The 26,332-nt window shown below is 32.6% G+C and overlaps 3 protein-coding genes across 4 annotated transcripts; 2 read left to right on the top strand and 1 right to left on the bottom strand.

Annotated features, from left to right (window-relative positions):
• The first annotated feature begins 378 nt into the window (after positions 1 to 378).
• LOC108487091 (uncharacterized) lies at positions 379 to 3,323 on the top strand. Its single transcript, XM_017791324.2, has 3 exons — positions 379 to 2,016; positions 2,100 to 2,651; positions 2,749 to 3,323. Exons 1-3 carry the CDS (start codon positions 1,069 to 1,071, stop codon positions 2,857 to 2,859), a joined length of 1,611 nt encoding a protein of 536 aa, XP_017646813.1. The 5' UTR covers positions 379 to 1,068; the 3' UTR covers positions 2,860 to 3,323.
• A 7,908-nt stretch (positions 3,324 to 11,231) lies between these two features.
• LOC108489369 (trihelix transcription factor GTL1) lies at positions 11,232 to 15,909 on the top strand. 2 transcript variants are annotated; one of them, XM_017793880.2, is made up of 3 exons: positions 11,232 to 12,442; positions 13,177 to 14,875; positions 14,984 to 15,909. In XM_017793880.2, exons 1-3 carry the CDS (start codon positions 12,072 to 12,074, stop codon positions 14,993 to 14,995), a joined length of 2,082 nt encoding a protein of 693 aa, XP_017649369.1. In that variant the 5' UTR covers positions 11,232 to 12,071; the 3' UTR covers positions 14,996 to 15,909. The 2 variants fall into 2 exon arrangements, with proteins under 2 accessions (XP_017649369.1, XP_017649368.1); XM_017793879.2 differs by having other exon boundaries at positions 11,233 to 12,442; positions 14,980 to 15,909.
• A 5,373-nt stretch (positions 15,910 to 21,282) lies between these two features.
• Positions 21,283 to 25,813, bottom strand: LOC108487071 (uncharacterized). Its single transcript, XM_017791298.2, is given in 11 exon segments — positions 21,283 to 21,834; positions 21,976 to 22,044; positions 22,384 to 22,472; positions 22,681 to 22,786; positions 22,858 to 22,948; positions 24,356 to 24,435; positions 24,557 to 24,661; positions 24,969 to 25,036; positions 25,039 to 25,062; positions 25,162 to 25,240; positions 25,329 to 25,813. Coding segments are annotated over 11 exon segments (1,071 nt in total). The 5' UTR covers positions 25,560 to 25,813; the 3' UTR covers positions 21,283 to 21,705.
• Between the last annotated feature and the right edge of the window lie 519 nt (positions 25,814 to 26,332).

Genomic DNA, 26,332 nt, shown 5'->3' with positions numbered 1-26,332 from the left:
GATATCTCATATATTTTTAAAGTTAACCAAAAGGTAAATTTACAATAACATTAGAGTTTGATAACAAGTAGGATTTAGATGATGTCAAATATCTTATAATATATAATATAATATTATAAAATAAGTATAAAAAATTTAAAACACATTATAATTTTTAACTCTTCTCTGGTGTTAAAAAATATTATTAAAGTACCAAAGATTATCTCTTTTTTCTATTATAAATCTTAAAGAAAAGTTTAAGAAAAAAAGCTTGTCACAACAACCGAGACCAAATTATGTATTGGGGGATATATTCTAGACGCGTGTCTTGACTGCGCTCAGGACTGGGGCCCATTTCTCGCAGTTATCCCGTTGAAAAATTCGAATTTGCATGGTGGGAACTGTTTTTCCCAACTAAGAATTCCGGAAAGAAACCAAGTCCCTCGATATGCTTTGCTAAAGACAAAATGAATCACACAAATTTCTTGTTTACCATTGTACAAGAAATGGTTCTTTGGTAATTACAAATATTTTTACACATAAAAAAGCCAGCTACACCCAGATAAGATCAAGGAAAATAAGCTTGGATTCCAAGAAGAATATTTGGAAAATGATTTCCTATTCCTAAAGAAAAACAATGGACAGCCAACCCAACAGAGTGTAAAGCTAAGCAAAGAAGCTTTAACTTCCAGTACAAATTAAAAGCTTACAAATACGCAACGGCTCTTTCCTAACTATTTTTTGTTCGACGGTCCATTTCCCTTTGTGCGTTTTTGTTTTTGTTTTCGTTTCAGATTTTCAAATTAGCGTAAAACGGACTCTAATAATTATTTTCCAAAAACAAAGAGAGTAAAGTGCGGAGGAGAGAGAAGAAAACCCTTAATTGGGGATTTGGATTTACCTTTTAGATTCAAGTTCAATTACGCCCCCTTTCTACAGGTCTGCGGCATCTTTTACCAAATCTTAAACCCTTTCAAGTACGTAACACTATCGCTTTCTCCGCTGCCGTTTTACTCTTTTTTGGTCTCGCCGTTTTGGATTAGGCGGTGGCGGAAATGAGCGTTGAGGGTGAGGCAACTCAACTTCGCGATGCTGCCTTGCCATAATAATATCTCAGTAACCAATGAACGACCCACTCGTCTCCCTCGAAGTCGATGTCGTCGTTGGCGTCAGAGCCGTGCCGGTATTGCCTTCGTTGCGGTTGCCGCGTTGCTTATCTCTACTGCCGCTTGGCTTTCTCTTGTTTTCTCCGGCACTACCACTCATCGGTGGCGTCGTTTTAAGTACTGGGAAGGGAGTCCACATTCCCTTTCCGGTTCCATACCCTGGTCTTCTTTTCCTGATCGGTTACCGATTCCTCCTCTTCCTCCTTGGTTTGATTCGTCACAAGACACTCCTCGTAACCGCAGTCTCTCTGAGCGTGGAAATGGAAAACGAGAGATTTCGTTAAACGACATCGTATTCGGTATAGCTGGATCCTCGCATCTATGGAAGCGACGGAGAGAGATAGTTCGGCTTTGGTGGCGACCTTTGGAAATGCGAGGTCACATTTGGTTAGAAGAGCAGGTCCCTCCAGAAGAAGCCGACGATTCGCTTCCTCCGGTCATGGTTTCTGAGGACATCTCACGTTTCCGTTATACTAACCCGACGGGCCACCCCTCTGGTCTCCGAATCTCCCGCATTTTAACGGAATCCTTCCGCCTCGGTCTGCCCAATGTCCGGTGGTTTGTTTTGGGAGATGACGACACGGTTTTCAATGTAGACAATTTGGTGGCAGTCTTGAACAAATATGATCATTCGGAGATGATGTACATTGGATCGCCCTCGGAAAGTCACTCCGCTAACGCGTACTTCAGTCACTCCATGGCGTTTGGCGGCGGTGGCATTGCCATCAGTTATCCTCTCGCGGAGGCGCTCTCTAATTTGCACGACGAATGCATTGAGAGGTATCCAAAGCTTTATGGAAGCGATGATCGTCTACACGCCTGCATTACTGAACTCGGTGTTCCTTTAACTAGAGAACATGGTTTTCACCAGGTAATCGGAGGATAAAGTTTTAGAAATTCTTCTAATTGATCTACTTAAATATGAAAGACTAATTGCTTTACGTGTTTTGATAGTGGGATATTAGAGGAAATGCGCATGGTCTTTTATCTTCTCATCCAATTGCACCATTCATTTCAATTCACCATGTGGAATATGTGGATCCATTTTATCCTGGATTAAGTTCGTTGGACAGTTTAAAGCTTTTTACGAAAGCTATGAAAACTGAACCCAGGAGCTTTCTACAACGATCAATCTGTTATGATCGTGAAAGGCATCTCACCTTTTCGGTTTCTCTTGGTTATGTTGTTCAAGTGTTCCCAAATATCGTGTTACCTCGTGAGCTAGAACGTTCAGAGCATACCTATGTTGCCTGGAATAAATTAGGACATCCCCAAGAATTTGATCATGACACTAGGAAGTCATACAAATCTGTTTGCAAAAAGCCAGTTCTGTTTTTTCTCAAAGATGTAATGAAAGATGGTAATGCTACATTGGGTTCGTATTCCCGGGCCAAAGCCAAAGATGATCTGAAAAGAAAGGTTTTCTGCTTTCCGCATCCGCCTCCATTGCAGTATGTGCAGAACATCCAGGTTTTAGGGTATCCTCTTGGAAAGAATTGGCATCAGGTGTGTTATATTCTCATACTTGTTTTCTAAGTTTTTCCCCCTTTAGGTAGTTTCAAGGCCTTTTCGGTTTCATGATGCTTTGTATGTACTCTGGCAGGTGCCACGTCGGTTATGTTGCAAGGTAAACAATACTGGTGATGAAGCCTTTCAGTTGATGGTTGGGCAGTGTGAAAAGGGAGCTCTTAGTTCTTTTTCTGATTCTCTGTGAATGATTGAGTGATGCTGTTGAGTATGTATATTCAGGCTTCAAGATTGGACCTCAGGCTATCTTGTGCATTATGCCTTTTAGCTGCATTGAAGTTTTGGGCTGTGCCTTGAGATCAACATTTGGCTTTTTTCTTATTTCTTACCTCCTATATCAACTATTGGAGTGGTTTGTTGTACACACTACACAGTTGATAGAGTTGAAGATTTAGGTTGCAACTTCAGCTCAGTCATTCAATTCTTGCCTTCATTTTTGTTCAGAAGGTAATTCATCGTATACTGATAGCTAACATTTTGAGCTTGTTGATGCAGTGAAACTGGTAGTTATTTGTGGATAACAAAGATTAAAGTAGTTAATTTTATTTCCAGTGTGCCTCAAGATCCTCGGTGTTGTGTACAACTTCATTAATTTTTATTGTTTTTGGTTGAACTTGCATGAATTGAAAAGAGTTGTTAGTCTTGAATAAACCTAATCGCCCCATCTAGGTGATTGGTCTTGTAAACTAATTATGATGGCAGAATGACTAGCTCTGAAAGTGAGGAATATTCCATTAAAAATGAACAATCTTATACCAAAACAGAATGAACAAAATTTATCAGTAAAATAGTTTTGATTTCCTTGTCTATTTTAAATTGTACGCTTATGGATCTCGAGCTCGACTTTGCTAAGAGCATTCTCTGTTTGTGGCTAGCTACACATCTCTATTAAGTTACTCCTAGTTTACCATTTAAGCCAATTGTATTGAACTAATATTTAGGTATATCCTATGAGGTTTTTGTCTCTCCACCAAGCAATTCCTTTACTTTCTCTATTTCCATTGTTTATTGTTTTACCATGACCAGATATTTCCGTTTTATTTTATACTGCTGTTGCAGTGCTTTTTCAAATATGAGTCCTGCATTGCTAGTATTTGGACTGTGAAATCCTAGATTCTGTTAATTTCTTCGTTATCGTATTACGAAGTTGCATATTGAGAGGAGGTTAAGAAAGGTACAAAATAGTGTTTTTAAATTAAAATTGGAAATATGTAGCAACTAGGATCAGGGCATTCTATATACTCGTCATTTATCAAGGTGAGCCTTTTAGTTGATCATGATTGATTCTATGTGACTGAACAAATGCCTCGTATACTTGATTTACATATCATATCCATAGTTGCATAATCCTTAGCCCTGTGGTTGCATGTAGAGAGGAGGTTAAGAAAGGTACAAAAATATGATTCGTGGACCATCTTAACTTTTTAAACTGCGCATGTATGATTTCTGTGGATCTATTTGTTTGCCTTTTCTTCTAGTGCTGTCAAGTTCTCTTGTAAAGACATTCCACTTGATCTACTATTTTCCTCTAGTGCCGTGTGATTTTCAAAACTGTAAGAAACATTTTTCCATTTCACTTTTCTATTTCTCAATCAACGGTTGTTATAAATAGTTGAAATGAGGACTATGGGTGGAAATGAAACTGCAATGTCTATCACTAATATTATGCCATGAAATGTACACCAATGGACAATCAGTTTCTCTGTGCTGAGATCATCTTGCTTGGTACAACACATTCCTTTTTCACTATTTTCTTCTAGTGCTGTGTGATTTTCAAAAATGTAAGAAACATTTTTTCATTTCACTTTTCAATTTTCACTGCAGTTCTATACTTTCCTGTGGTCTGTGATATGCATGATCTGGCATTCTGATGAAAGAAACCTTTTGAAAATGTGGCATTAGTCAAAATGTTCTCCTTTTTCCTGTATCTTTTTTTCTTTGTACTATATATCTCGTTGATACACTGTTTGGTTGAAAAACAAGATTAGCATATACAATATACGAAGGTAATAGAACAAGTATAGCATATTATCGACCTTACTGCATCAACCCCTCTAAACAGTAGGAGTTTATCCTTCTCAGATTAATAACTCTTATCAAAGTTAACTGATGGTGATGACCTGTGTGTGTGAAGATGGGTGAAACTAGGATTTAAGAAGTCAAGCTATCTAATCATTGCACTCGATGGCACATTTGTGAAACTATAGGTGTGTAACTTAGTCACTAGCTAGAAACACTAACAACTGCATATTAGATGCACCCTGTTATGTTTGTCTCTTGGATCATAGTTCCTTATGCTTTTGTTATGAACATTTTAGGACATGCTGAGAATTTTGATTGCATCAAAATAGGAAATATTCTTCTTTCTATTTCCTTGTAAGAAAGAAATATGCCTGTTTTTGATCTTATGGTGACTAAAAGGAGCGAGTCTTTGATAGCTAGGATTGCATTTCTCACCTTCATGTGTTTTTTGATGGTTGTGAACTTTTCAATATTTTAAGGAAAAGATTGAGTTTGACTCACTGTGTATCTGCTACTTCTCTTTGTCAATGCATATGGAAGGCAGAAAATTTTGGAAAAAGATAGAAGTATAGAAATATTAGTTATTGTAAGGAAAGCGGTGATATCCTATGTTGCTTCGACTCTTTTTTTTCTTTTTAAATACTTTTTTTTACTCATTACCAGCACATGCAGACACACAGGTACAGGAATTTAAACTTGTATTTAAAACATACTTGCAGCCGATATTCACACCCGTACTTGACATCTGAAATTTTCTGATCTTAACCAACCCTTGAAAACATTCTTTCAATGAACCCCCCCGAAAGAATTGTACCCTCCATTTTACATAAGTCACAGGGAAGCAGCCATTATAAAAGTGTACTTTTAGCTGATATCATTTCCTTTAAACACTTGTTAGATCCTCTGGAGGAAGACTGTTCCAATATTCCTTTCTCTCCACATTCAACCAAGGTAACAAACTTTCTTTGAAACATAACTTACTTTGACATATGGTCCTACTACTCTGCCTGTAAATGTTGACTTAAAAAGTAGTTGCTTAACGTTGAGGCAATTATTTAAAATTTGGGATTTTTGACCAAAGGAACCGCCCATCTCATTTCTGTCCCGGTTTCCAAATATTACTATGATTGATGTAAATTTGAAGTGTTTTTTCTTCCTTTTGCTTATTATTACTACCACGCGGTTATCTATTGGCCAACCATGTGATTATCATGGAATGAAAATGAGCCCCCCTTTCCCCTTTTCTCGAAAAATATGAAAATGTATATATTTATAGTTATACAAAATTTTTGTATTATTTCTTTCGGGTCCAAGTTGCTTTCAATGTTTAAGCTCAAAGGGCATAACATCTACCAAAAAAATCCAGCTTGATTTGAGAGTTCTGCTCGACATTGTTACGTGAAGTTATGAACCCCAAAAGTGGATTTGGATCACTATAGCACATTAAATTCTTTTGGATCACTATAGCACATTAAATTCTTTTGGGTTCAATTGAATGCAAATTTGGATCTAATAAACATACAAAATTATTTAAATCCAATCTAGGGTAAAGATAAAAGAAATTATTATTTTATAAAATGATCGGATATTTGGTAATTTTTTTACGTTCAATTCAATCTCTCATTTACTATGAGTTTGTATCTGATACACTGATAAGTTAAATATTATTTTTATTGTATAATATAAATATATGAAAAATAATTGGTACACTATCTCGTATTATTAAAAAAGTAAATCAAAATCAAAATTCAATAAAATTAATGTTTACTGTTTAAAAATATTATTTATTATTTAATATACCTTTTAGAAAGAATTTTGTGATTTTATAAATAGAATATTTTATTCGAGTTGAAATGTAATTAAATTTTAAAAAATAATAAATGTTAATTTATTAAAATTTGATTTTATTTGAGTTTTAATAATTAATGATTAAATTGATTATTTTTTAATAATGGAAGATTTAATTTAATCCGTGCATATAATTTATTCAAAATTTTATAATTAAGTAATTATTTTATTCAAATAAATAATATGTGACCAATAATAATAGATGTAATTTTAAAAGTGAAATTCATAAATGTGTTACTGATTTTTTTCCCGTTGTGTGGTTTATAATTGCGTTTGAGACGTTGAAAGCACACGCACTGTTTACAGTTCACGCCACCTTTTGATGTTTAAAGTATTAGTGACATGCACCTTGGTTTTTATGATATTTATTTTTTTGCCATACCATTTTTTTTTAAACTTGTTTCAATACCTTACAAAATTCCCACTAATGGTTTTATCTTTCTCTTTCAACAAAAAATAAAAATAAAAAAAGAGGAGGAAATTTTAGTGCAATTATTCTAAATTCCCAACTGACTATTTCAACCCTACCTTCTATGAGAGAGCCTATGGTCGGGGAAAATACCTGTTTTGAAGTAGCGGGGCAAAGTGAACCTGAATATTAAGTTATATATTTTTAAGAGAGTTAAAATATAATTTTTTAATATGTTGATATATATATTTTATATTTTTAAAAATTATAAAATTAAAATTTTATCATTTTAGAGAGGTCAAATCATAATTTTATTATTTATTTATTTAAAATTTTATAAATCTTGTAAAAACATAATTTTTCATTTAAAAGAGGTAAAAGACATACTTGACCCTAATAATTAGACGAGGCAAAATAACGATTTGGTTAAAAGAAAGTTTAGATTTAAATTTGGTAAGATATGAATGAGATAAACTTGTTTATTAGTTTATATATTAACAAAATATTAGAAACATATTTGATATTAATGATTATTTGTTTTATGATTAAATTTAAATGTAAATTAAGATATTTTAATTATTTAAATTAAATTGAGCAACACCTAATTGTTTAAGATAAAAAAAATTCACCCGAACTTATCTGAATGAAATTGAAACTCCAATTCATGAATAAATCTAGGGCGTATTTAGAAAATCATCAATTAATTGAATTTGAGTGTAATTACTTGTAATTATATGTTCGTGGTATATTGTTTGGCAACTATTGTAATTAGTTGAAACACTTCAATTACACTTTCCAATTAATAGGGATTAGGATGAGAATTGAAGTAATTATGCGGATAATTACAAATAATAATACTTAAATCTAATTACCTTATAACTTTTCTAACATGACCTACATGATTTAAGTTATAAAACTTATTTTATACAATAATAATATTTTAATTTTAAGACATGTTTTTATTTTCAGAATATAATTATTAGTTATTTTGCTAATATTATTTAAGTAATCTAAAAATTTTAATGACGACAAATAATTACTATACATTTTAACTTACTAATTAGATAACTAAATTAAATAATATTTATCATTAAATGTTAGATAATTTTAACTCAAAAATATGAAATGCTCGAATAAGTAAATTATATAGAATATTTATTTTTGTATTATAATTGAATATTTTCTTCTACTAATGTATTCTATACGGTGATTTAATCGATTTAATTCGATTGTAGAAAAATAAAAAAATTATATTTTCATTGTTGAAGCACATTAATAGTTTTATAATTGTATTTAGTTTCTTCAGTGGCTGGCAAGAAGTTACTAGAAGAAATCAACAGTCTACATTTGGAACACATTTGATTTCACATTGCTTTCAGGCTATCCCTAATTTAAATAATAAAAATAATAATTTAAAAAAAAAAAGGGAGACACCATCTGATTCAGATGTACTGGCATCAATAAAGCTTTAAATAAAGTTTAAAAAACTCACCACTTCCCACTAGGAATCTATGATATAATAAACCCCTTGAATAAATTACTTCTATACATGTACGTATACATTATTTGCAAACTACTACTACCATTTTTAATTAATTTTTTAAGAAAAAAAAGTGGACATATACCATTACCAACAAGCAAAGAATAATTATTGTTATTATCATAAATCAGAAACCCAAAGTGTGTAACTTTCTTCATCACCTGTCTTTTCTTTGTTTCAGTGAGAGAGGATATTGAGCTGCAATTTAACTAATGACAAAGAAAGATCAATTTTCAGGGTTTAAATCCCAATGTTTTTTTTTTTAAATCTAGAAATTTAATTTAAAATTTTAGTATCTATAATTATTATTTCAATTTATGATTTTTCTTCATAAGAATTTTATATATATGAAATGATTGGGTTAGTGTGAGACGCAAGTAACTACATGTGAAAGTGAAGAATGTGTGACGGGATGAAAGTGAAAAACAAAAAAAAAAAAAAAAAAGAAGAAGAGAGGCGAGGGGCATGTGCGACTGGTTGGGCATAGTATAACGGGGGTGGATCAAAGGATTAATTGCAGCCGACGTTCCCCCTAATTTTTTATTTGGTTTTTAAATTTTGAAATATTTTAATTCAATTTTAAAATTAAGTATTGTTTTTCATTCTCTTAATTCAGTCTTCAACTTTAACCTTAATTATATAATTATTGATTGATTTGTATGATAATAATTGTATAATATTTTTAGAAAAAACATTAAATTTAGATGTGCTCATGAGTCGATATAAGAATAACAATGGATAAAATGAGATAATATTATGCTTACCCGACTTTGATCCGTACTCCGAACTTTTTATACTATTTTCATCACCGACTAAGAAATGATTTATTTGAACTCATTGAACTCATCGTGAAATTCTAAATAATGTTTTATGATATACTAATCTTTAAAACTTTAAATCAAATATATAATAAAAGTGGACAATATAACAAAATATATAAATATTTTTATAAAATTAAAATATATATTATAGATTATTATAAAATAAAAATTTAATTAAAATGTATAAAAAATAGTTATGAAATTATTATAAGAGTATTTTGTAAATATATCATGTAGGTGGGTTAATATCACCTAAATTCGACCTTAAAAATCTTAATAGAAAAACCACCTTGCATTATTTCAGAACTTGATTTCTAGAAAGAATGAAAAAAGCTGCCTCTAACGGGTTGGGGTAGATTGGAATTCATTGGGTTCATTCTTTTTTTACCATCCCAAAGTTAGAGGCTACGCCATGCATGGTATCAGCACCATATATGGTTGCCTAAGCACTCAACCTAACTTGAAATATGGATTTTAAATTTTACCTAAACTTGATAATATATTTTAAATGACTAACTTAAGCTTATTTTAGCTTACCCATACTATAATTTTTATTTTTAAAATAAAATTATTTTTATTTAATATTTTAATTATATATATCTTTTACCATCATTATATATTTTTATTAAAATTCTAAACATGAACAGCTTAACTCGCTTTTAATATTTATATTATAATGTAAAATAATTAATCTTCATATGATATAAATTAATTATAAAATAAAGAAATAACTCATTATAAAATTAAAAGCGAGTTGAGTTGGATTGTGCTTGTATTTGAATTTTACTTACTACTCAAGTTTGCCCATACAATAAAAAGATATTTTTTTGCTCGAACCCCTCTTTCAAGTCTAATATTATTCTCCAAACCTTTTATGTTTCGAGAAAGCCTTTGAGCTTAAACAGATAACCTAATCCTTGAATCATTGTAATCATATCCAAGCTAGCATTTAGCGATAAACCCGATTAGACTGATAGTTTAGCTTAAGGATTTAATTGGACCGTTTTGAAAATTAAGGATGAAATAAAAACCAAAGTCATAGTTTGGGGAGGTATAGTGGAATTAAGCCGAAAAATGAAAGATGGATGGGTGGTGGGCTAATGGGATTGGCTGGCAGATGGGGGAAAAACGCCACGCACGTTCTTACCTTAGCACCTCATATGTATTGGGGCCTTTGACAGCTGTGTCAATGTGATCCTGTCCTGTACCTTATTATCCTCACTTGTAATTTCATATCAATATATTCAAATTATTACATTATACTCTTCACTTACTATTTTTATGTAATAATAAATCTAATTAATTAATTAAAAAAAAGATAGGTAGCTTAAAGATGGAGATTAGTATCTTACCAGCAAATATTACACAGATATTTGAGGTTCATGTATTTAAAAAAATCAAATGAAACAGAGTGGGAGGCGATCCTTCAGGGTGATTCTTAATATTTTAATTAATAATAAAACCAATGGCCCCAATCACATGCAACTTACTAACACCGGACCCACACCTTTGTTTAACTAAAGTAAATATTGTCTTTTTATTACCATTTGCCCACAAGGTAGATCTATTGCTTTCCTTCCATTTTTCTTTTTAATTAATTAATTTTTTAATAAAAATTAACATAGCAATTAACCCAAATTTAAAAGCGCAGCCCAAATGAACGTAGAAAGCATGCAGACTCTGCTTTAACAACTTCAAAACCCTAATTTTTCTGTTTTCTTTTTTTTTTAAATATTAATTATAAATTCAAATAAGGAATACTTTGGAGTGTATTATTGATTTAAAAATAATACATGAATTAATGAAATAAAAACCTAGAGTAATAATTTTTTTAATTTAATAAAAGACATATTGGGGAGGGCGGGGGCGGGGGGGCAAAAGTGGTTTTTAACAATTATTAGCTGTTACTCAAAAAAAAAAAAAACAATTATTAGCTGCAAAGTGAAAGCGGCTGACAACACAGCTCTCGCCTTTGTTTTATCATTTCATATTTTTTCATTTCACCATCTTTCTTTTCTTTCTTTCTTCTTCTTCTTCTTCTTCTTCTTCTTCTTCATATCTTATTCTCCCTCTCTCTTAATCATCATCATCATCATCATACTCCTCAAATCTCCATCCATTTTTTTTATCTATAATTCTCTCTCTCTCTCTCTTTCCTTCAATCCCTTTGCTTTATTCTGTGTAAAATTTATGCAGCGGGGTACTGCAGCTGTTTTTGTTGATAATGATTATGCCCTTCTGTTATTTGTTTAATTTTCTCAGAGAAAAAAAAAAGCTTTTACTTTATAAAGAAATGGAGAAAACAATAAAAATCTAAGCACTAACTCGTAGGAATACTCTTTCTGGCTTTCAGTCTTTCCAGTTGTCTTTCTCTTTCTCTCTCTCTCTTTCAGTTCCTTCTTTTCTTTTTCTTTTGATTTATTTTTCAAAAGAACAAAGAATTCTTCAATCGTATTTAACATCAACCCATATTTCACCAAACTTTCTCGAACTAACTGTTTTTGTTTAATTTCTCAATTATTAGTCTCCATTTTCTTTGTTTTTTTTTCAACATACCCATCACCTCCAAAAAGAACACCACCGATCCCCCTCTCTCGGTGTGCGGGAAGGACGAAATACAATTCAGCTGAATTGTGTACTAACCATTGATGAGGAGGAGAAGAAGAAGATCTTGATACACCATTGATAAAAGAAAATTAAATCGAAAGATCATTGTTCTTCAGCTTTATCGACATCACAATTAAATTACTGAAGGGGATATGCAGCAGGAAGGTGGTGGTGGTGGAGGAGGAGGGCAGCAATCTCAATACGGTGAGATGACGACTGGTCCTCCAACGACTGGTGCAGTAAGCGAGGCGTCGGAGCAGTTAGTGGAAGCGGCGTCGCCTATAAGCAGTAGACCACCAGCTGGGAATTTAGATGAGTTCATGAGGTTAGCAAGTGTTGGCGGTGGAGACGAATTAGGATTAGGGGACCGACATGGTAGTGGCGGCGGCGGAGGAGCTGGTGTAGCAAGTGGCAATCGGTGGCCACGTCAAGAGACTCTTGCTCTCCTCAAGATTAGATCAGATATGGATGCTACTTTCCGTGATGCCACCGTCAAGGGCCCCCTTTGGGAAGATGTTTCCAGGTAAATTAAATTAACTAAAACCCATAGATCATTTCTTCTTCTCTAATTCAACAACAAATAAAAATCATATAATCATTATCACAGATTCATAACAAGCATTGCTTGCTGCTCCCACTGAAATATTAACGGGAATAGTTATTTTTTTCTCTCTCAATCTGAAATCTGAACCCCAAACAAACAAACGCACGCACGCACATGGTTTCTATCTGTTTCCATCACGAATCACGAGTTGGGGGCATCTTCTTTCTTACAATTAAGAAATGGCCCAGATCCACTGCAACTACTCTCTAGCCAATCCTATCTTTTCATTTTTCCCCCTTTTTTTAGACATCTTATTCTCCTTTATTTATTATTTACTACTACTGTACCCATCTAAGTGATTTAAATGCCTATCTTATTTTATCACTTTGAAAATCCCGAGAGGAATTCTTTTTTTTCCCCTCTATTTATTGAACTTATCAGTCGCCATGGAAGAAAGGCCTCCCACACTCTCCAGTTTCACCCCATCAACCATTTTTAATTTTACTCCTTTTCTTTTTTGGGTTTTTTTTTTCAATCAATAATAAAGGTTACCATTGATTATTACTATGGAAAGTATAGATGAGGTCAGTTGGTAACTGTGTGAGAGCATTTTCATATTATATATATAACTTGTTCCATTGAGAGTAACATGGGAAACAATACCATAGATGAATTATATGAAAAAATAAATAAGGAGGGGCCTGGTTTTGCAGGAAGCTGGCGGAGTTGGGTTACAAAAGGAGTGCTAAAAAGTGTAGGGAAAAATTCGAGAACGTCCACAAATACTACAAGCGAACGAAAGAAACTCGTGCTGGGCGTCAAGATGGTAAGAGTTATAAGTTTTTCAGCCAGCTAGAGGCGCTTCAAACAACTTCCGGTGCCGCTCCTGCCAACGTGTCAATACCGGTGATTCCTGCTACTGTCGCCGTTACCGCTGCCAGCTTGGACGTGGCTCCTGTTTCGGTTGGGATCCCAATGCCTATTTCTTCTGCTGCCAGAATTGTTCCACCTACAACAGCTGTACCAATGTCTTCTTCCTCTTTCTTATCCATGCCTGGATCTGCTCTTGCTCCAGTACCTGTAGCAGTGCCAGAGCCAGCGATGGCGCCAGCGCCAGCGCCTCCTGCTGCCACCACGGCTGCTCCATTTGGAATTAGCTTCTCTTCTAATAGCTCTACCTTCTCTCAAGGCTTTGACGATGATGAGGAGGACGAAGATGAAGTTGGAGTTGGAGGAGAACCGTCAAGCATGGCTGGCACTAGCCGTAAACGTAAAAGGTCGTCGTCAAGAGGAGGGAGTGGTAGTACGACCAGGAGAATGATGGAGTTCTTTGAGGGTTTAATGAAACAAGTCATGCAGAAACAAGAAACCATGCAACAAAGGTTTTTAGAAGCCATGGAGAAGAGGGAGCAAGATAGGACGATAAGAGAAGAAGCTTGGAAAAGACAAGAGATGGCAAGGTTAAGTCATGAACATGAACTCATGGCTCAAGAACGAGCCATTGCTGCTTCAAGGGATGCTGCTATTGTTTCCTTTTTGCAAAAGATTACTGGCCAGACCATACAATTACCCACTACCGCAACTGTTATTGTACCCGCACCTGCACCACCACCACCACCTCCACCGACACAACCGACCGTCTCCGTTGTTCCACCAGAGGTCCCTATTGCTCCACCATCGCATCAAACACCGTCATTAACACAACAAAAGCAACAAGAACAACAACAGACGCATATATCTCACCATCAACCACCACCACCACAACAGCAGCCACAAGTTGTTCAACAGCAGCAGCAGCTTCACAATATGGAACTTGTGAGGCATCAACAACAGCCCATTACTACAGAAATAGTAATGGCAATCCCGGAACAACAGGTCCCACCACAAGAGATTAGTGGGAGTGGGAGCTTGGTGGAGCCAGCCTCATCTAGATGGCCTAAAGCTGAAGTTCTTACACTTATAAACCTGAGGAGTGGGCTTGAATCCAGGTACCAAGAAGCTGGGCCTAAAGGTCCTCTTTGGGAAGAAATCTCTGCTGGTATGTCCAGGTTGGGTTACAAGCGAAGCGCCAAACGATGTAAGGAAAAGTGGGAGAACATCAACAAGTACTTCAAAAAGGTCAAAGAAAGCAACAAAAAACGTCCCGAAGATGCCAAAACTTGTCCCTATTTTCACCAGCTCGATGCCCTTTACCGTAAGAAAATACTTGGTGGTGGGACTAGCAGTGGCAGCTTTAGTGACCATAATAGACCCGATGAAGAAACGTCACGGCAGCATCATGACCCCACACTAAGCACGGCAGCACCGCAACCATCCCAAAACGAAACCGGAGCTACTGCTGATGTGGTGACAAGCAAAGAAGGCTTACCTAGTCATCCCTTTGGAGAAGGAAACGGTGGAGCTGCAAAGAAGGTAAATTCATTTTCACATTGTTCATTAATTAATAATTATCATTGCATTTTGATTAGCCATCATTGTATGATGCGTATTGATTAATTGTTGGGTTGGTATTGAAGCCAGGAAGTACCGTGAGGGAGCTGATGGAGGAGCAGAGGGAAGGGTTACACCACCAACAACATCACCATCGAGGACAATCCTTGTTGGTAGATGGGTATGGTAGGATCGATGAACCTGATAGCGATATTATGGATCAGGAGGTTGATGAAGATGACGATGAGGAAGACAACGATGACGATGATGATGAAGAATTGGAAGAAGAACGAAAGATGGGTTATAAGATAGAATTCCAGAGACAGAATTCAAACACTCCCAATGGAGGAGGAAATGGGGCACCCTCCTTTTTCACCATGGTTCAATAACAATGGAAGGCAGTGATCAGTGTTCACCCCATCACAACAAAAAAGAAAAAATGTACCATATGTACCCCCCGTGTGTGCAGAAGCTCAACCAAAATACCCTAACAAATGTGTCCTTTTTCCCCATTTCTCAGTCCTTTACCTCGTATACCCTTTCTTTTCAAACCATTTCATTTCAATAATTCAGTATCACCTTCTTCATGAATCTCCTCATTGTTTTCAAATTAGCTCCAGTCCCATTAGCTGACATTGGCAGAGACGCAGTTCCACTTTTGCATTTATTGATTTGTTGGTGAATAAGGAAAATCCCGTTTTCAAAGGAAAAAAACGGGATCAGAGATTGAATTGAGCAGCGAGAACAAAAAAAAAATAAGCTTGGGTAAATTACCAGCAACACCACCAAAAAGAAAAAGGCACAAACAAAGCATAGAGAGAAAGAAAAGAGATTAAAAAAAAAAAAGTGATATTTTTATACATTTCTCTCTTACTTTGTTTAGTTCAATTTAAGAGTTTCATGTAAGAATATGAGTTTGTTTCCTTCAAAAGTTTCCTAGAAAATTCTTTCTTTTTCCATCAACTCTGTACTGACTTGTTTCTCCTTTGTTATCAAATTCTTGATTTATAATTTTATATCCAGGTGGTAAGGTTTTAGCAGTTTCAGATTTTTTTTTCCTTTTTGGTTTCTCAAAAGAGAATCTCACAGAACAAGTACCGATGGAATCAGTTAAATAGTTACTACTTAAAGGAGAAAGGGTTGTAGTTTTCATCCATCGTCATCGAACCCTTTTTTTCTCCCACTTTTTTCTTCCATATTTTATATATAAAGTCTTTGCTGTGTCAAGGTATTAAGTGTTCGTCTTCGTGGCCATGGAATTCAGTGACTGCACGCCCCTGGCCACCTTGTCATTTCTGCTACTGTGACTGTCAGTTAATATTATGCTTGCGTTTTATTAGATTTTATTTTTTAATCGAAAATCCATAAATCAAATTTAATATTAGTGTTACCGTAACAACTTTAAAATTTGTGATAAATATTTATTTTAATAATAAATTTATAAATTACGAAAAATTAATTATTGTACTCAAAATGATAAATTCTTCGAGAAATAAAAAAAAATTAAAAAGACAAACGTAACAAACTGAAAGAAACATTACTAACTGTGTTGGTAATCATAAATAATCCTTTCCAAAAGAAAATCATAAATAATTTGGGAAATGGGACCACTCGCCACTGCTCTGTGCTCACCACTCACCAGTCGATTGAAGAGAAATTTCAAATAATAACAGAAAAAGATGGCATTTTTTTGGTCATTTATAGCCGTTAGATATACATTTCAATCGTATCTATAATATTTGATGATGAATGAATAACATCATTAAATTAACATAATTAAACATTAAATATATTATCTATTATAAATAAGTATTAATAATTTTCATATTTAATATCTTCAATTAAAGATTTAGGGTCTAAAGTCTTAACATTTTTAATAATTAATTCAAATAAAGTTATTAATATTTATTTATAAATTCTCTACTATTTTTATTTTATTTAATGATGAGGTGTCATGTTATTATTCATCGTTAGTGCATGGAACTTATGCATCGACAACGCATCAAATATTCTCGCATATATTAAATCCCTTGTTGAATTATTGTTACAAGCTAATCTAATACCAACTTGATTAAATAAATGTAATTTCATATATTTATATTTATATAAAATTAATAAAAAATATGAGATTTGAACATAAAATATTATATTTTTCAAGTTTTTAACTTTACTATTATATTTTTTCAAGTTTTAACCTGATTTCTCTTTTGTTTCTATGTAATTTCTTTTTCAACCATATATATCTATACTATTATTTAAACTCTGGTTGAGTCGATGTTATTCTTAAAGTTTCGGAATGTCATTTCGTAATTAAAATATGTAATATTTTTCGAGGGTATTATGATATTTTTACTTTTTAGAAAAATCAATAAAATATTCATTTGGTACGCTTTTAAACCTCACGCCATTACATTAATAAAACCTTTAATTTACCATTCAAGTAAAGCAATTTTTATATATTTTATACATTTTAATTTTATTATCCATGCTTCATTACCTACATAAGTTGTATAAATATTTTATTAATAATGTATCGATTAAGTTGACGTCATAAGTTAACTTATCACCGCCTCAAGATTAACGACAATACAATGATAAACAATTTAATATAATTTTTTCATTTTAATAACGTATATATTTCAGATGTTATTATTAATTCTAATTTAAAACCATACATTTTATTATTTATTATATCTAATTTTAAATAGACATATATTTATATCTAATCTGTAATTTTCACACGTATATATGTATATATTAATAAGATATCTAGTATTGTAGTGTACGTCTCAAAAGGAAAATTCTTTATTATTGGTATTAGTTGCCATTTATTTTATTCTATTTTTCGTGCAGAACCCGTGAAAGTATTTAGATTTTTCGTCTAATAAAAAAAGTTTCATTATAATTAAAAAAAAAAACTTAGGGCAAATTAACAATATGCTTATTAATATTATTTAATTTGTATCAAACTCAATAAACTAAAGTTTTAAATAATTTAAAAATTCTAATTATTTTAGTTTAGATCAACTAGCACTTACAAAAATTAAATTCAAACCTATAATTCTATTTCCAACTAAAACCCCATTTGAAACCCTAATCTACCCCCAAAAACCTCAACATATGCCCCCTAACCATGTGCATGCAATTTTACTACCACCATAAACTCCCCCCTCCCACTTGTTTTCATTTTTTATTTGCTTTTTTTTTTTTAATTTCTATCTTTATTTATCAACTTACTAGTAATCCTTCTTCATGTGCCTCTGTTTCTATAAAGGAAAGTAATATTCTTATATATAAATAATATTAACATGTAAGTATATGTATGTGTATAGTATTAATGGAAATGCGTGGCCCAGCAGTGCTAAGTGAGTGATCAATAAGAATACATATATCATGAATTAATAATAATCATCATATGATTATTGATAGAAACTACAGCGTAACAGTAGTTCCATGTGCGTGTGGGTGCCTTTTTGGTTGGTGATGGTAAAAAGAGAAGGGGAATACACATTGGGCTGACGCCAATGCCAGCAAATATACTCTTGAGTTCAACCCGAATTATATAATGAATACGAATAAAAATCGAAAAAATTGGACATAAATACTTTTATGAAATTTTTTTCGGGAAAAGATAAAAAATCACTAGTAAAGATAATTTTATTAAACCAGCAAAAATCGAAAAGGAGAGTACAATATAGAGAAACAAATAAACCCTAAATTCAAAATATAAAATTTTCTCGAGATTCTCACAAACCCTTTTAATTTTGTTGTTGTTATTCTAAAACTATTTAGGGTTGCTAAGAGCCCTATTTATAGGTTAAGTTTTTTGTACAAATATGACTAAAACATCCCTAGAATAATTATAGTTAGATTGAAAAAAGATAACAGAGTTTAACTAGGAAAATAAACCTAGTTGAGTAGGAAACACGTCGCCACGTCACTATCAGCTCGTTAGGACGTTGTGGTCGCATCGTTGGAATAACAGTTCTTCCTCGTTACGACATCAATTCTGTTTCGACTAAAATGTGAGACACACTCTATATATATACCATAATTTATGCTGTTTAATTCATATTTTATAGTTATATATATCGAGAATTTACATGTATAAATATACAAACAAAAAAAGATAAACAAAAAAATAGACAATTTCTTTTCACAATAATTATGTACAATCAAACTAAAATTATACATATATCGATTTTATATGATATTACTTGAATTTAAATACTTAAAAGATTTAAGATTTCAACAATTATAGAATATATGGTTAGGAGGGACATAAATTGATGCAGCCATCAAATCTCCCACTAAATAATTATATCCTATTCTCTTTTTATTTTATCCTCCTTTCACTTAGCTTTTGAATTTGGGATTGGGAAATGAGAATCAAAAGCAAATATAACACTGAGCACATGGAGAACGGACAATGGGAGGACATGAAGCATGTGCAATGCGCTACTGCCCTTATAATGCGATTGTGAATGAATGAAAGACACACACCCTTCAATTATACCTATCCATAACTTCTTTCTTTTTTCCTATAATTAATATTATAAGTAAAACCTCTTTTACATTCTAACTCGCAATAATTTAAATTACTCAAATCTAAAATTTTAAATCGAAATATTTCAATTTCAAAATAACAATTGAAATTAATCTAAATATTATTCTATCAACTTGATTCAAATTAATTTAACTTTAAATTGATTCGATCTTTATTACGAGTTAATTGAAAAAGTATAACTCTATAAGTTTACACAATAATATTTAATCTTTCAATTGAGTTGATGTTACGAGTTAATTAAAAATTAATTTAATTAGAAAATATAAAAGAACTATTTTTAGATAAAATAATAAATATTTTTTGGATTTTTATATTTTATATATTTTAAAAAAATTTATAATTAATTTAGAAATATTAGTGCATATGTGAATATGAAAACCCATAAATTTTAAAGTTCAATTGCAACTATATTTAATTTTTATATAATTAATTAATATAAACTAATCAAACCAAAATAGAAAATCTTAATCTCAATTAACTCAATCAAAAATAAAAAAATAAACATTCACAGATTTTATTCTTCTATAAGAATTTTTATCCTCCACCACTTCCCTTTCGATTTTAATACTAGTTTTATATCTCGATGTTTATCATCTCCACTCATGTATTTTCTTTTATCTCCTTTAAATATTTTATTTCATAATGTGTAATTATTTAAATGATTTTCTCTTATTTTAGACATTATAAAAGCTGCATTTGCATATCAACTAAAACCCAAATCTAATTAATAAATCTTCGAAAATCTACAATAATATTGATTTAACCTCCAACCAACAAAAACCTTCAAATTTCTGAACTTATTCTTTAATTTAATCAACCAATAAATACTATCTGAAAAATAACTTACATCAAGGTAATTTGATCTTAAATATAATTTATTGTCTCATCTCATATACAGTAAAAGAAAAACTAAACCTAAAATTTAAATGCACCTAATAATAATCGAAAACACATCTGTCAATTCATCACATTCATAACAACTATGGACCAAAAATATATATAGAAAAGAAAACAGTAGAGAAGTACTGGCAAACAGAAAAATGTAGAAGACAACTCAAAAGGGGTTGATTAAGTTGCCCCACCTCTAAACAGTTGTGTATTAATTAATGTATGATGTACATAATAATAATTCATCTCCATATGATGAATCTGGGGATCCAACATTTAATAATGGAACAGTGACATGTGAATTAATGATTAACACCACCCTTTTAAGGTACCCAGTAATTGCTATAAAACGATTACAATTACCCATATTTACAGATGGGATTAAATTAAAGTTCACGCTTCTCTTTTTCGAGTAATTATACTTATTTCGAATTAATTTAACACGATTTATATTATACATTAATACATATTTAATCCACTTTTTTTTTTTTTTTTTACTCCAAACATGTGATATAACTATTAGAGTTGTTGAAAATCAGACCAAGCGCGAAATTGTTGAAAATCTGAGTCATCTCTGTTCATTCCATAGAATAGGATTGTTTAGTTAAAATTTATTAAATATATAATTTTGATAATTAAATAGAGTACTTAGTTAATAAAAAGTATGGATTTGACTTAATGGTATAATTTTTAGCATATAGATAAGGATAAAATATTAAAATTTCAAATTTCATCACTAATTTTTTAATAATAATAAAAAACAATACAAAGCAATGTTTTTATTTCATGGTTTGATAAATTGTAATAACGATATGACATTATTTTATACATTGGACACATTTTTTATCTATCTTTTATTGATTGGACAACTTTTCAACCAATTTTATATATACATTAGCCTAAACTCTGAACCAGTCCTAAAACATAATCAATGTTTTATTTTATACCCTTAAAATCCTCATTAACAAAACTCATGAAAATTAGTTGCATTACAAGCCAATTATTTGTGCCCAAAACAGAAGCCAATCCTTGGACTTGGCAATATCTTATAAACTATAGAGTTACAAAATGGTGAAGAACTTCAAGCCCAATAAGGGAAAAAAAAAAAGGAAATGCCAACAAATATGGACTGACCTTCACCATTTTTGGATCCAGGAAGCTCCCAGATTTGAGATTCCCTTCTTGACTTTTTGCAAATTTAAGTGAGAGTTCTAGGCATTGCCCGTTTCCATTTACAAAGGTGAACTGGCCATTGCCTCATTTAAACAAACATGTTCAAGACACCGTAAAACATTAGAAACAAAATGAGATCATAAACGCTATGTTAGGATTGAGCTAACAATTACAAACACCCCCTCTACAACTCTTGCTTGCCCTTTGTTTTTTTCATCTTTGCCTTAAACCTTGACTTGGCAACGAGTGTCTGTACCGTGTTTATAAAGTTCCCAACAGCCATAACAACCAAAAGTATGCCACAAAAAATTATCTGCCAAAACCCACATTTTTCTATCACTGATTACATTATTTTCTAGCATATATACAGCAGTAATACTTGTTTTCTGATTTTGATGTGTGTTTTTTAACAGCATAAATGAATGAAGAGAGAAGCTTTGAGAAGTGAAACTACCTGCCATTCAGGAACAACCCAAAAAAATGCTGTCTTGAGCAATAGTACTCCAACATATGCCTCGAAACCCTAAAATTATGTTCACAAGCACACGAGAATATGATAAGGTTTGATTGATCGAAAACTGATCAATTTATGAAATGCATAGAAGGCAAGAACGTACTTCACCTCAAAGTTGTATGGCCACTTCAAATAAGTTAAACAGATTACTTATTAGTCTAAAAGTGGTATGCAACTCAAAATACCGACTTATTTGTTGACTTGAACCATATTAATTTATGGAAATCATAAGGACATTTTAAGTTTGTGAGTTTCTGAAGGCTTTAGACCCTTTTAGTAGAACTACATAAAATGGAAAATTTCCCATCTAGACATTCTTACCAATTAGTCAAAGTTCGCTTGTATTACCTGCATAAGGAAAAGTATTGGACATAAAACCCACAACTGACCATCTACACCAGCCGTTTCTCCCCAGACAACATCCATTCTCTTAGCCTGAAATCAACCATGTTAAAGATTAGAACCCAGAATTCTCCATATTGCAAGGATCTGATGGAGGCATAATAGCTACTACTCATGGCCAGGATTTTGTAAGATGTAAAAACAAAAGGGCATTCAGACCAAGGTTATAACTAGTATGCAAAAAAAATTAATGTTGATGAAGGGGAAAAAGATGTTCTTGATGCAGAAAGAGCAATAGCAACTTTCCTAGGGCAATACGAGTATAAAGTCTTTGGCGCTGATATCTATTTTGAAGAAGCATGGCAACCCCTTGCATCATAGCCCATTGAAAGAAAAGTTCTACACCCCTCTGCAGAGGATCGAACAGTTCGTTAATCGATGACACAAAATATAATTACTGAAAAATAGTACAAGAAGGACCTGCTTCTGAGTACAATTAGGCTGTCCTTTAACCTCCCAAGTGATACTAACTAGGGCCATAGCCATGGCACAATAGTGATGGTATATCCACCTGGGAACGTGTCACAGTCAACAATTCAATTGCAAGACTAACCAGGAAAATATGATTCACAAACACAAATTACTGATAATAACCAAAAATGAACATTAGAAGTTTTAGAATTGATAACTAACACATGGGAACTTCATAATATAGGTAATAAATTTAACTCCCAAGCTGTCATAAGCCACAATCCAAGAAACATGTATCCGCACAAAACTGAGAACATATTAAATCTAGACTAGATAAGTAATTTCCACAAAATCATAAAATCATACTGATAAAGAAGATTCCACAAGGTACTGGAGGCTTCATGGCTAGATCCAGTTACTGAGTGGATTCAAACAACTTCAAATAACCCAGATAAAACCATCATGGATAAAACCTCTTTCCCACTGATTTTGACATGTTGAAGTTGTAATTAATGCAATTCAGCCCAAGCTAGAAGGGCTTATATAGCCAAGCAAAATGCACGTACACAATCACTAGCAAGACTACACACTCTCACAAACATATCATGCAATGTAGCCAAGACAATAAATCAAGAGGTTTACAGAAAGAGCAATAAGAGACTGTTCCAAGCACTAACAGCAATCGATCTAAAACCAATTACCTACTTGAAGGTCTAAATATTTGATTCCAACCAAGCAAGGAGTAAGATATAGATAAACCATCTACAGCACAAGAAATGGTTACAAGTTACAGCCAGTACATAACATCAGTTCTGATGAAGTAAACAAAGGAGAAATTTAACATTGAAATAGGCACCATCCATCCATGTCCTAACACAAACAAATAAGAATATCCCACCCCATACTGGTGACCTCTCACCTTCAAACTCTCCTGTGATGATCTTAGGACATCTTATTCTCCCTGATGCATTTTACTTACTAATTTCTACTTCTCCATTCACCCAGGTACTCACACACAAGCAGGAACTCTGTAGAAAGCAAATATCTCATCCAAGTGGTCCTATACAATAGCACAAGTTCACCAACCTAAGCATGGGAGAGAATTACAACATGAATTTGATTACTCCAGAATGAAAATGTGATATGGTAGGACGATTGGTGTTAGTGCATAAACATGAACCAGAACAATGACACCAATTGCTTAAATCTTTCAAGCATCGTACCTTAGCTAGCATTACATCAAAACTAGTCCCCTTAAATGAGAAACAGGAAAAAGAGAACCATCTGATAGCTAGGAAATGAGCTTATCTTCAAATATAATCTTGGCCACAAGTCGCCATTTGCCTGAACTTAAACTCACCTCCCAGGTTATTTTAATCTCAAAAGTACTGCATATCACAATCACATTTTTCATGACAAAGTCCCATTTTGACAGACAAAATCAACACTAGAAAGCAAACAAGCTTTGCTCTGAGGAAACTCCAGAAAGAAGATGATATGCAATTACCATGGACAAATATCACTTCCATTTGACCGCAATATGTTCTCACGTAAAGCCAAACCAGTGTAAAGGAACAACAACCATGCCTGACAAAGCATACACTTGGCATTAAATCACAGAAAATAAAAAGGAACTTGGATTAGATGCAAGAAATGAACTAAATCCCTGAGAACAAATCAACAACCTAAGGAAAAACATGTATAATACCTGGTACAGCTGAACTGGAAATGCAGGCAAGCATCCTTCCCAGATCCAAGATCTTAAAATAAGCAAAGTTAATGGGAAGAGAAGAAACAGAAAGGCAGTCCTATCCTGTTGAAGGAAATAGTACTTAGTAAGTAGAAATACTTAAATTTCAAATATTCCCACGTTTTTTCCCTTCAAAAAGCAATAAAGAAACCATGAATCCAGGAAATGCTACTACTAAAATTTGAAGTGTAAATATAAAGTGGTAAGCGATGACTGAAATGTAAAATCCACCTGCATGTGCATATCGGGGTAATGACATGCGATTGTGAAATTAAAGAACATATCGAATGCCAAGCAAAACACAATCAAATAAAAGAATTTCTTTAAAAAAGAAAAAGAAAAAAAAAGAGTCCAAGAGCATGATGCTTACTCTGTAGCTGTTATATTCCTCTTTAACTTTCAACTGGACGTCTTTGCGAGATGCACGCACATTTATTGTCCCAGAAACGTCTTCAAAAATTTTCCTGTCATCCCCAATTAGAAATTCATAACATCAGGAACTTCAAATTACTTCATTCAAAGTACAAAAAAAAAAATAGAAAAAGAAAAAGAAATTACAATACCCTGATATTTGGCAGGAAGAAAAGCAGCGGCATCTCCATCGGTTACAAAGCATCTGGCTCTCTCTAAATCCTCTTCGAGCTGTTTCAAATCCAAAATTTAATTAATTTTATTAAAAGATGAAACAATAAAAAGGAAGGTGCAAGCAATGTAGGGAGTTTCTTTTAACCTTGTCGGCGAGCTCGGGATCCAAAAGCTTTTGAGAGAGTACGGAAGTGATCAAGGAACGGAGGCGGCGAATAGAGGATTCGAGGGAATTAGCTCTTTGACGAAGGGATTGCTCCTCATTGGATAGCCTCCATAAAAGCGAAGCGCCTGATTCTTGCAACTCCCTCGTTTGCTCCAGCACTTCCCCTACTTCTTCTTCCACGTTACTCGCCAATTCCTCCACCTTCTCCATTTTTTAAAAACTTATTTTCTTCTCAGATTTTCAATGTAAAAGAACAAATATATATATACACACACACACAAACGAATAAATAGTTGGATGCTTTGCTCACTACTATTCTATGATATCACTCCCCACTTCTCTGTTTTTTCCTCTTTAAGCTTTTATTGCGGGAGACGATAGAAAAAAAACCAGAAGATAAATTATGATAGATAATAAATCTCTTAATCTCATATTGTTAAAATCCTCAACTCGTTAAATATTTGGAATTCGTCTTTATATTTTTATTTTTACAAATTTTATCTTCCTATTTTTAATTTTTAAAAAATTCTAATCTACCAATTACACTATTTGAAGCTTCAACTTACAACTGAATTAATAAGTATTATTACACCAAATTATTCAACTAAATAAATAAATAATAATTTTGAAACTGAAAATACATGTTTAAAAAATTTAAATTATTAATTTATAATAAAAATTCAAATTTTATAATAATTTTCTATTGAGTTAAACCAATATTTAGGGTCTCAACTTAACTATTCTTATATTAGAGTTTAATTTTTTAAGTTACACCTAGAATTTAGTAATTGTTTCCATACTGAGACTTATATTAGACAACTATTTATATTTAGGGTGAGCAAAATTTAATTTAATTCAAAAACATAATAAAAATTTTAAATTTTGAATTAAATAGTTCGAGTTATTCGGATAAACTCAAATAAAAATTAATTTTTTATTTAACTCGAATATGAATTGCACAATTTGACTTATCAAAATAAGAG

The sequence above is a fragment of the Gossypium arboreum genome, chromosome 12, assembly GCF_025698485.1.
Source record: "Gossypium arboreum isolate Shixiya-1 chromosome 12, ASM2569848v2, whole genome shotgun sequence".
In the NCBI taxonomy this organism is placed as follows: Eukaryota; Viridiplantae; Streptophyta; class Magnoliopsida; order Malvales; family Malvaceae; genus Gossypium; species Gossypium arboreum.
Note: the sequence above shows the minus strand (reverse complement) of the source record. Positions and strands in the feature narration are given on the sequence as shown.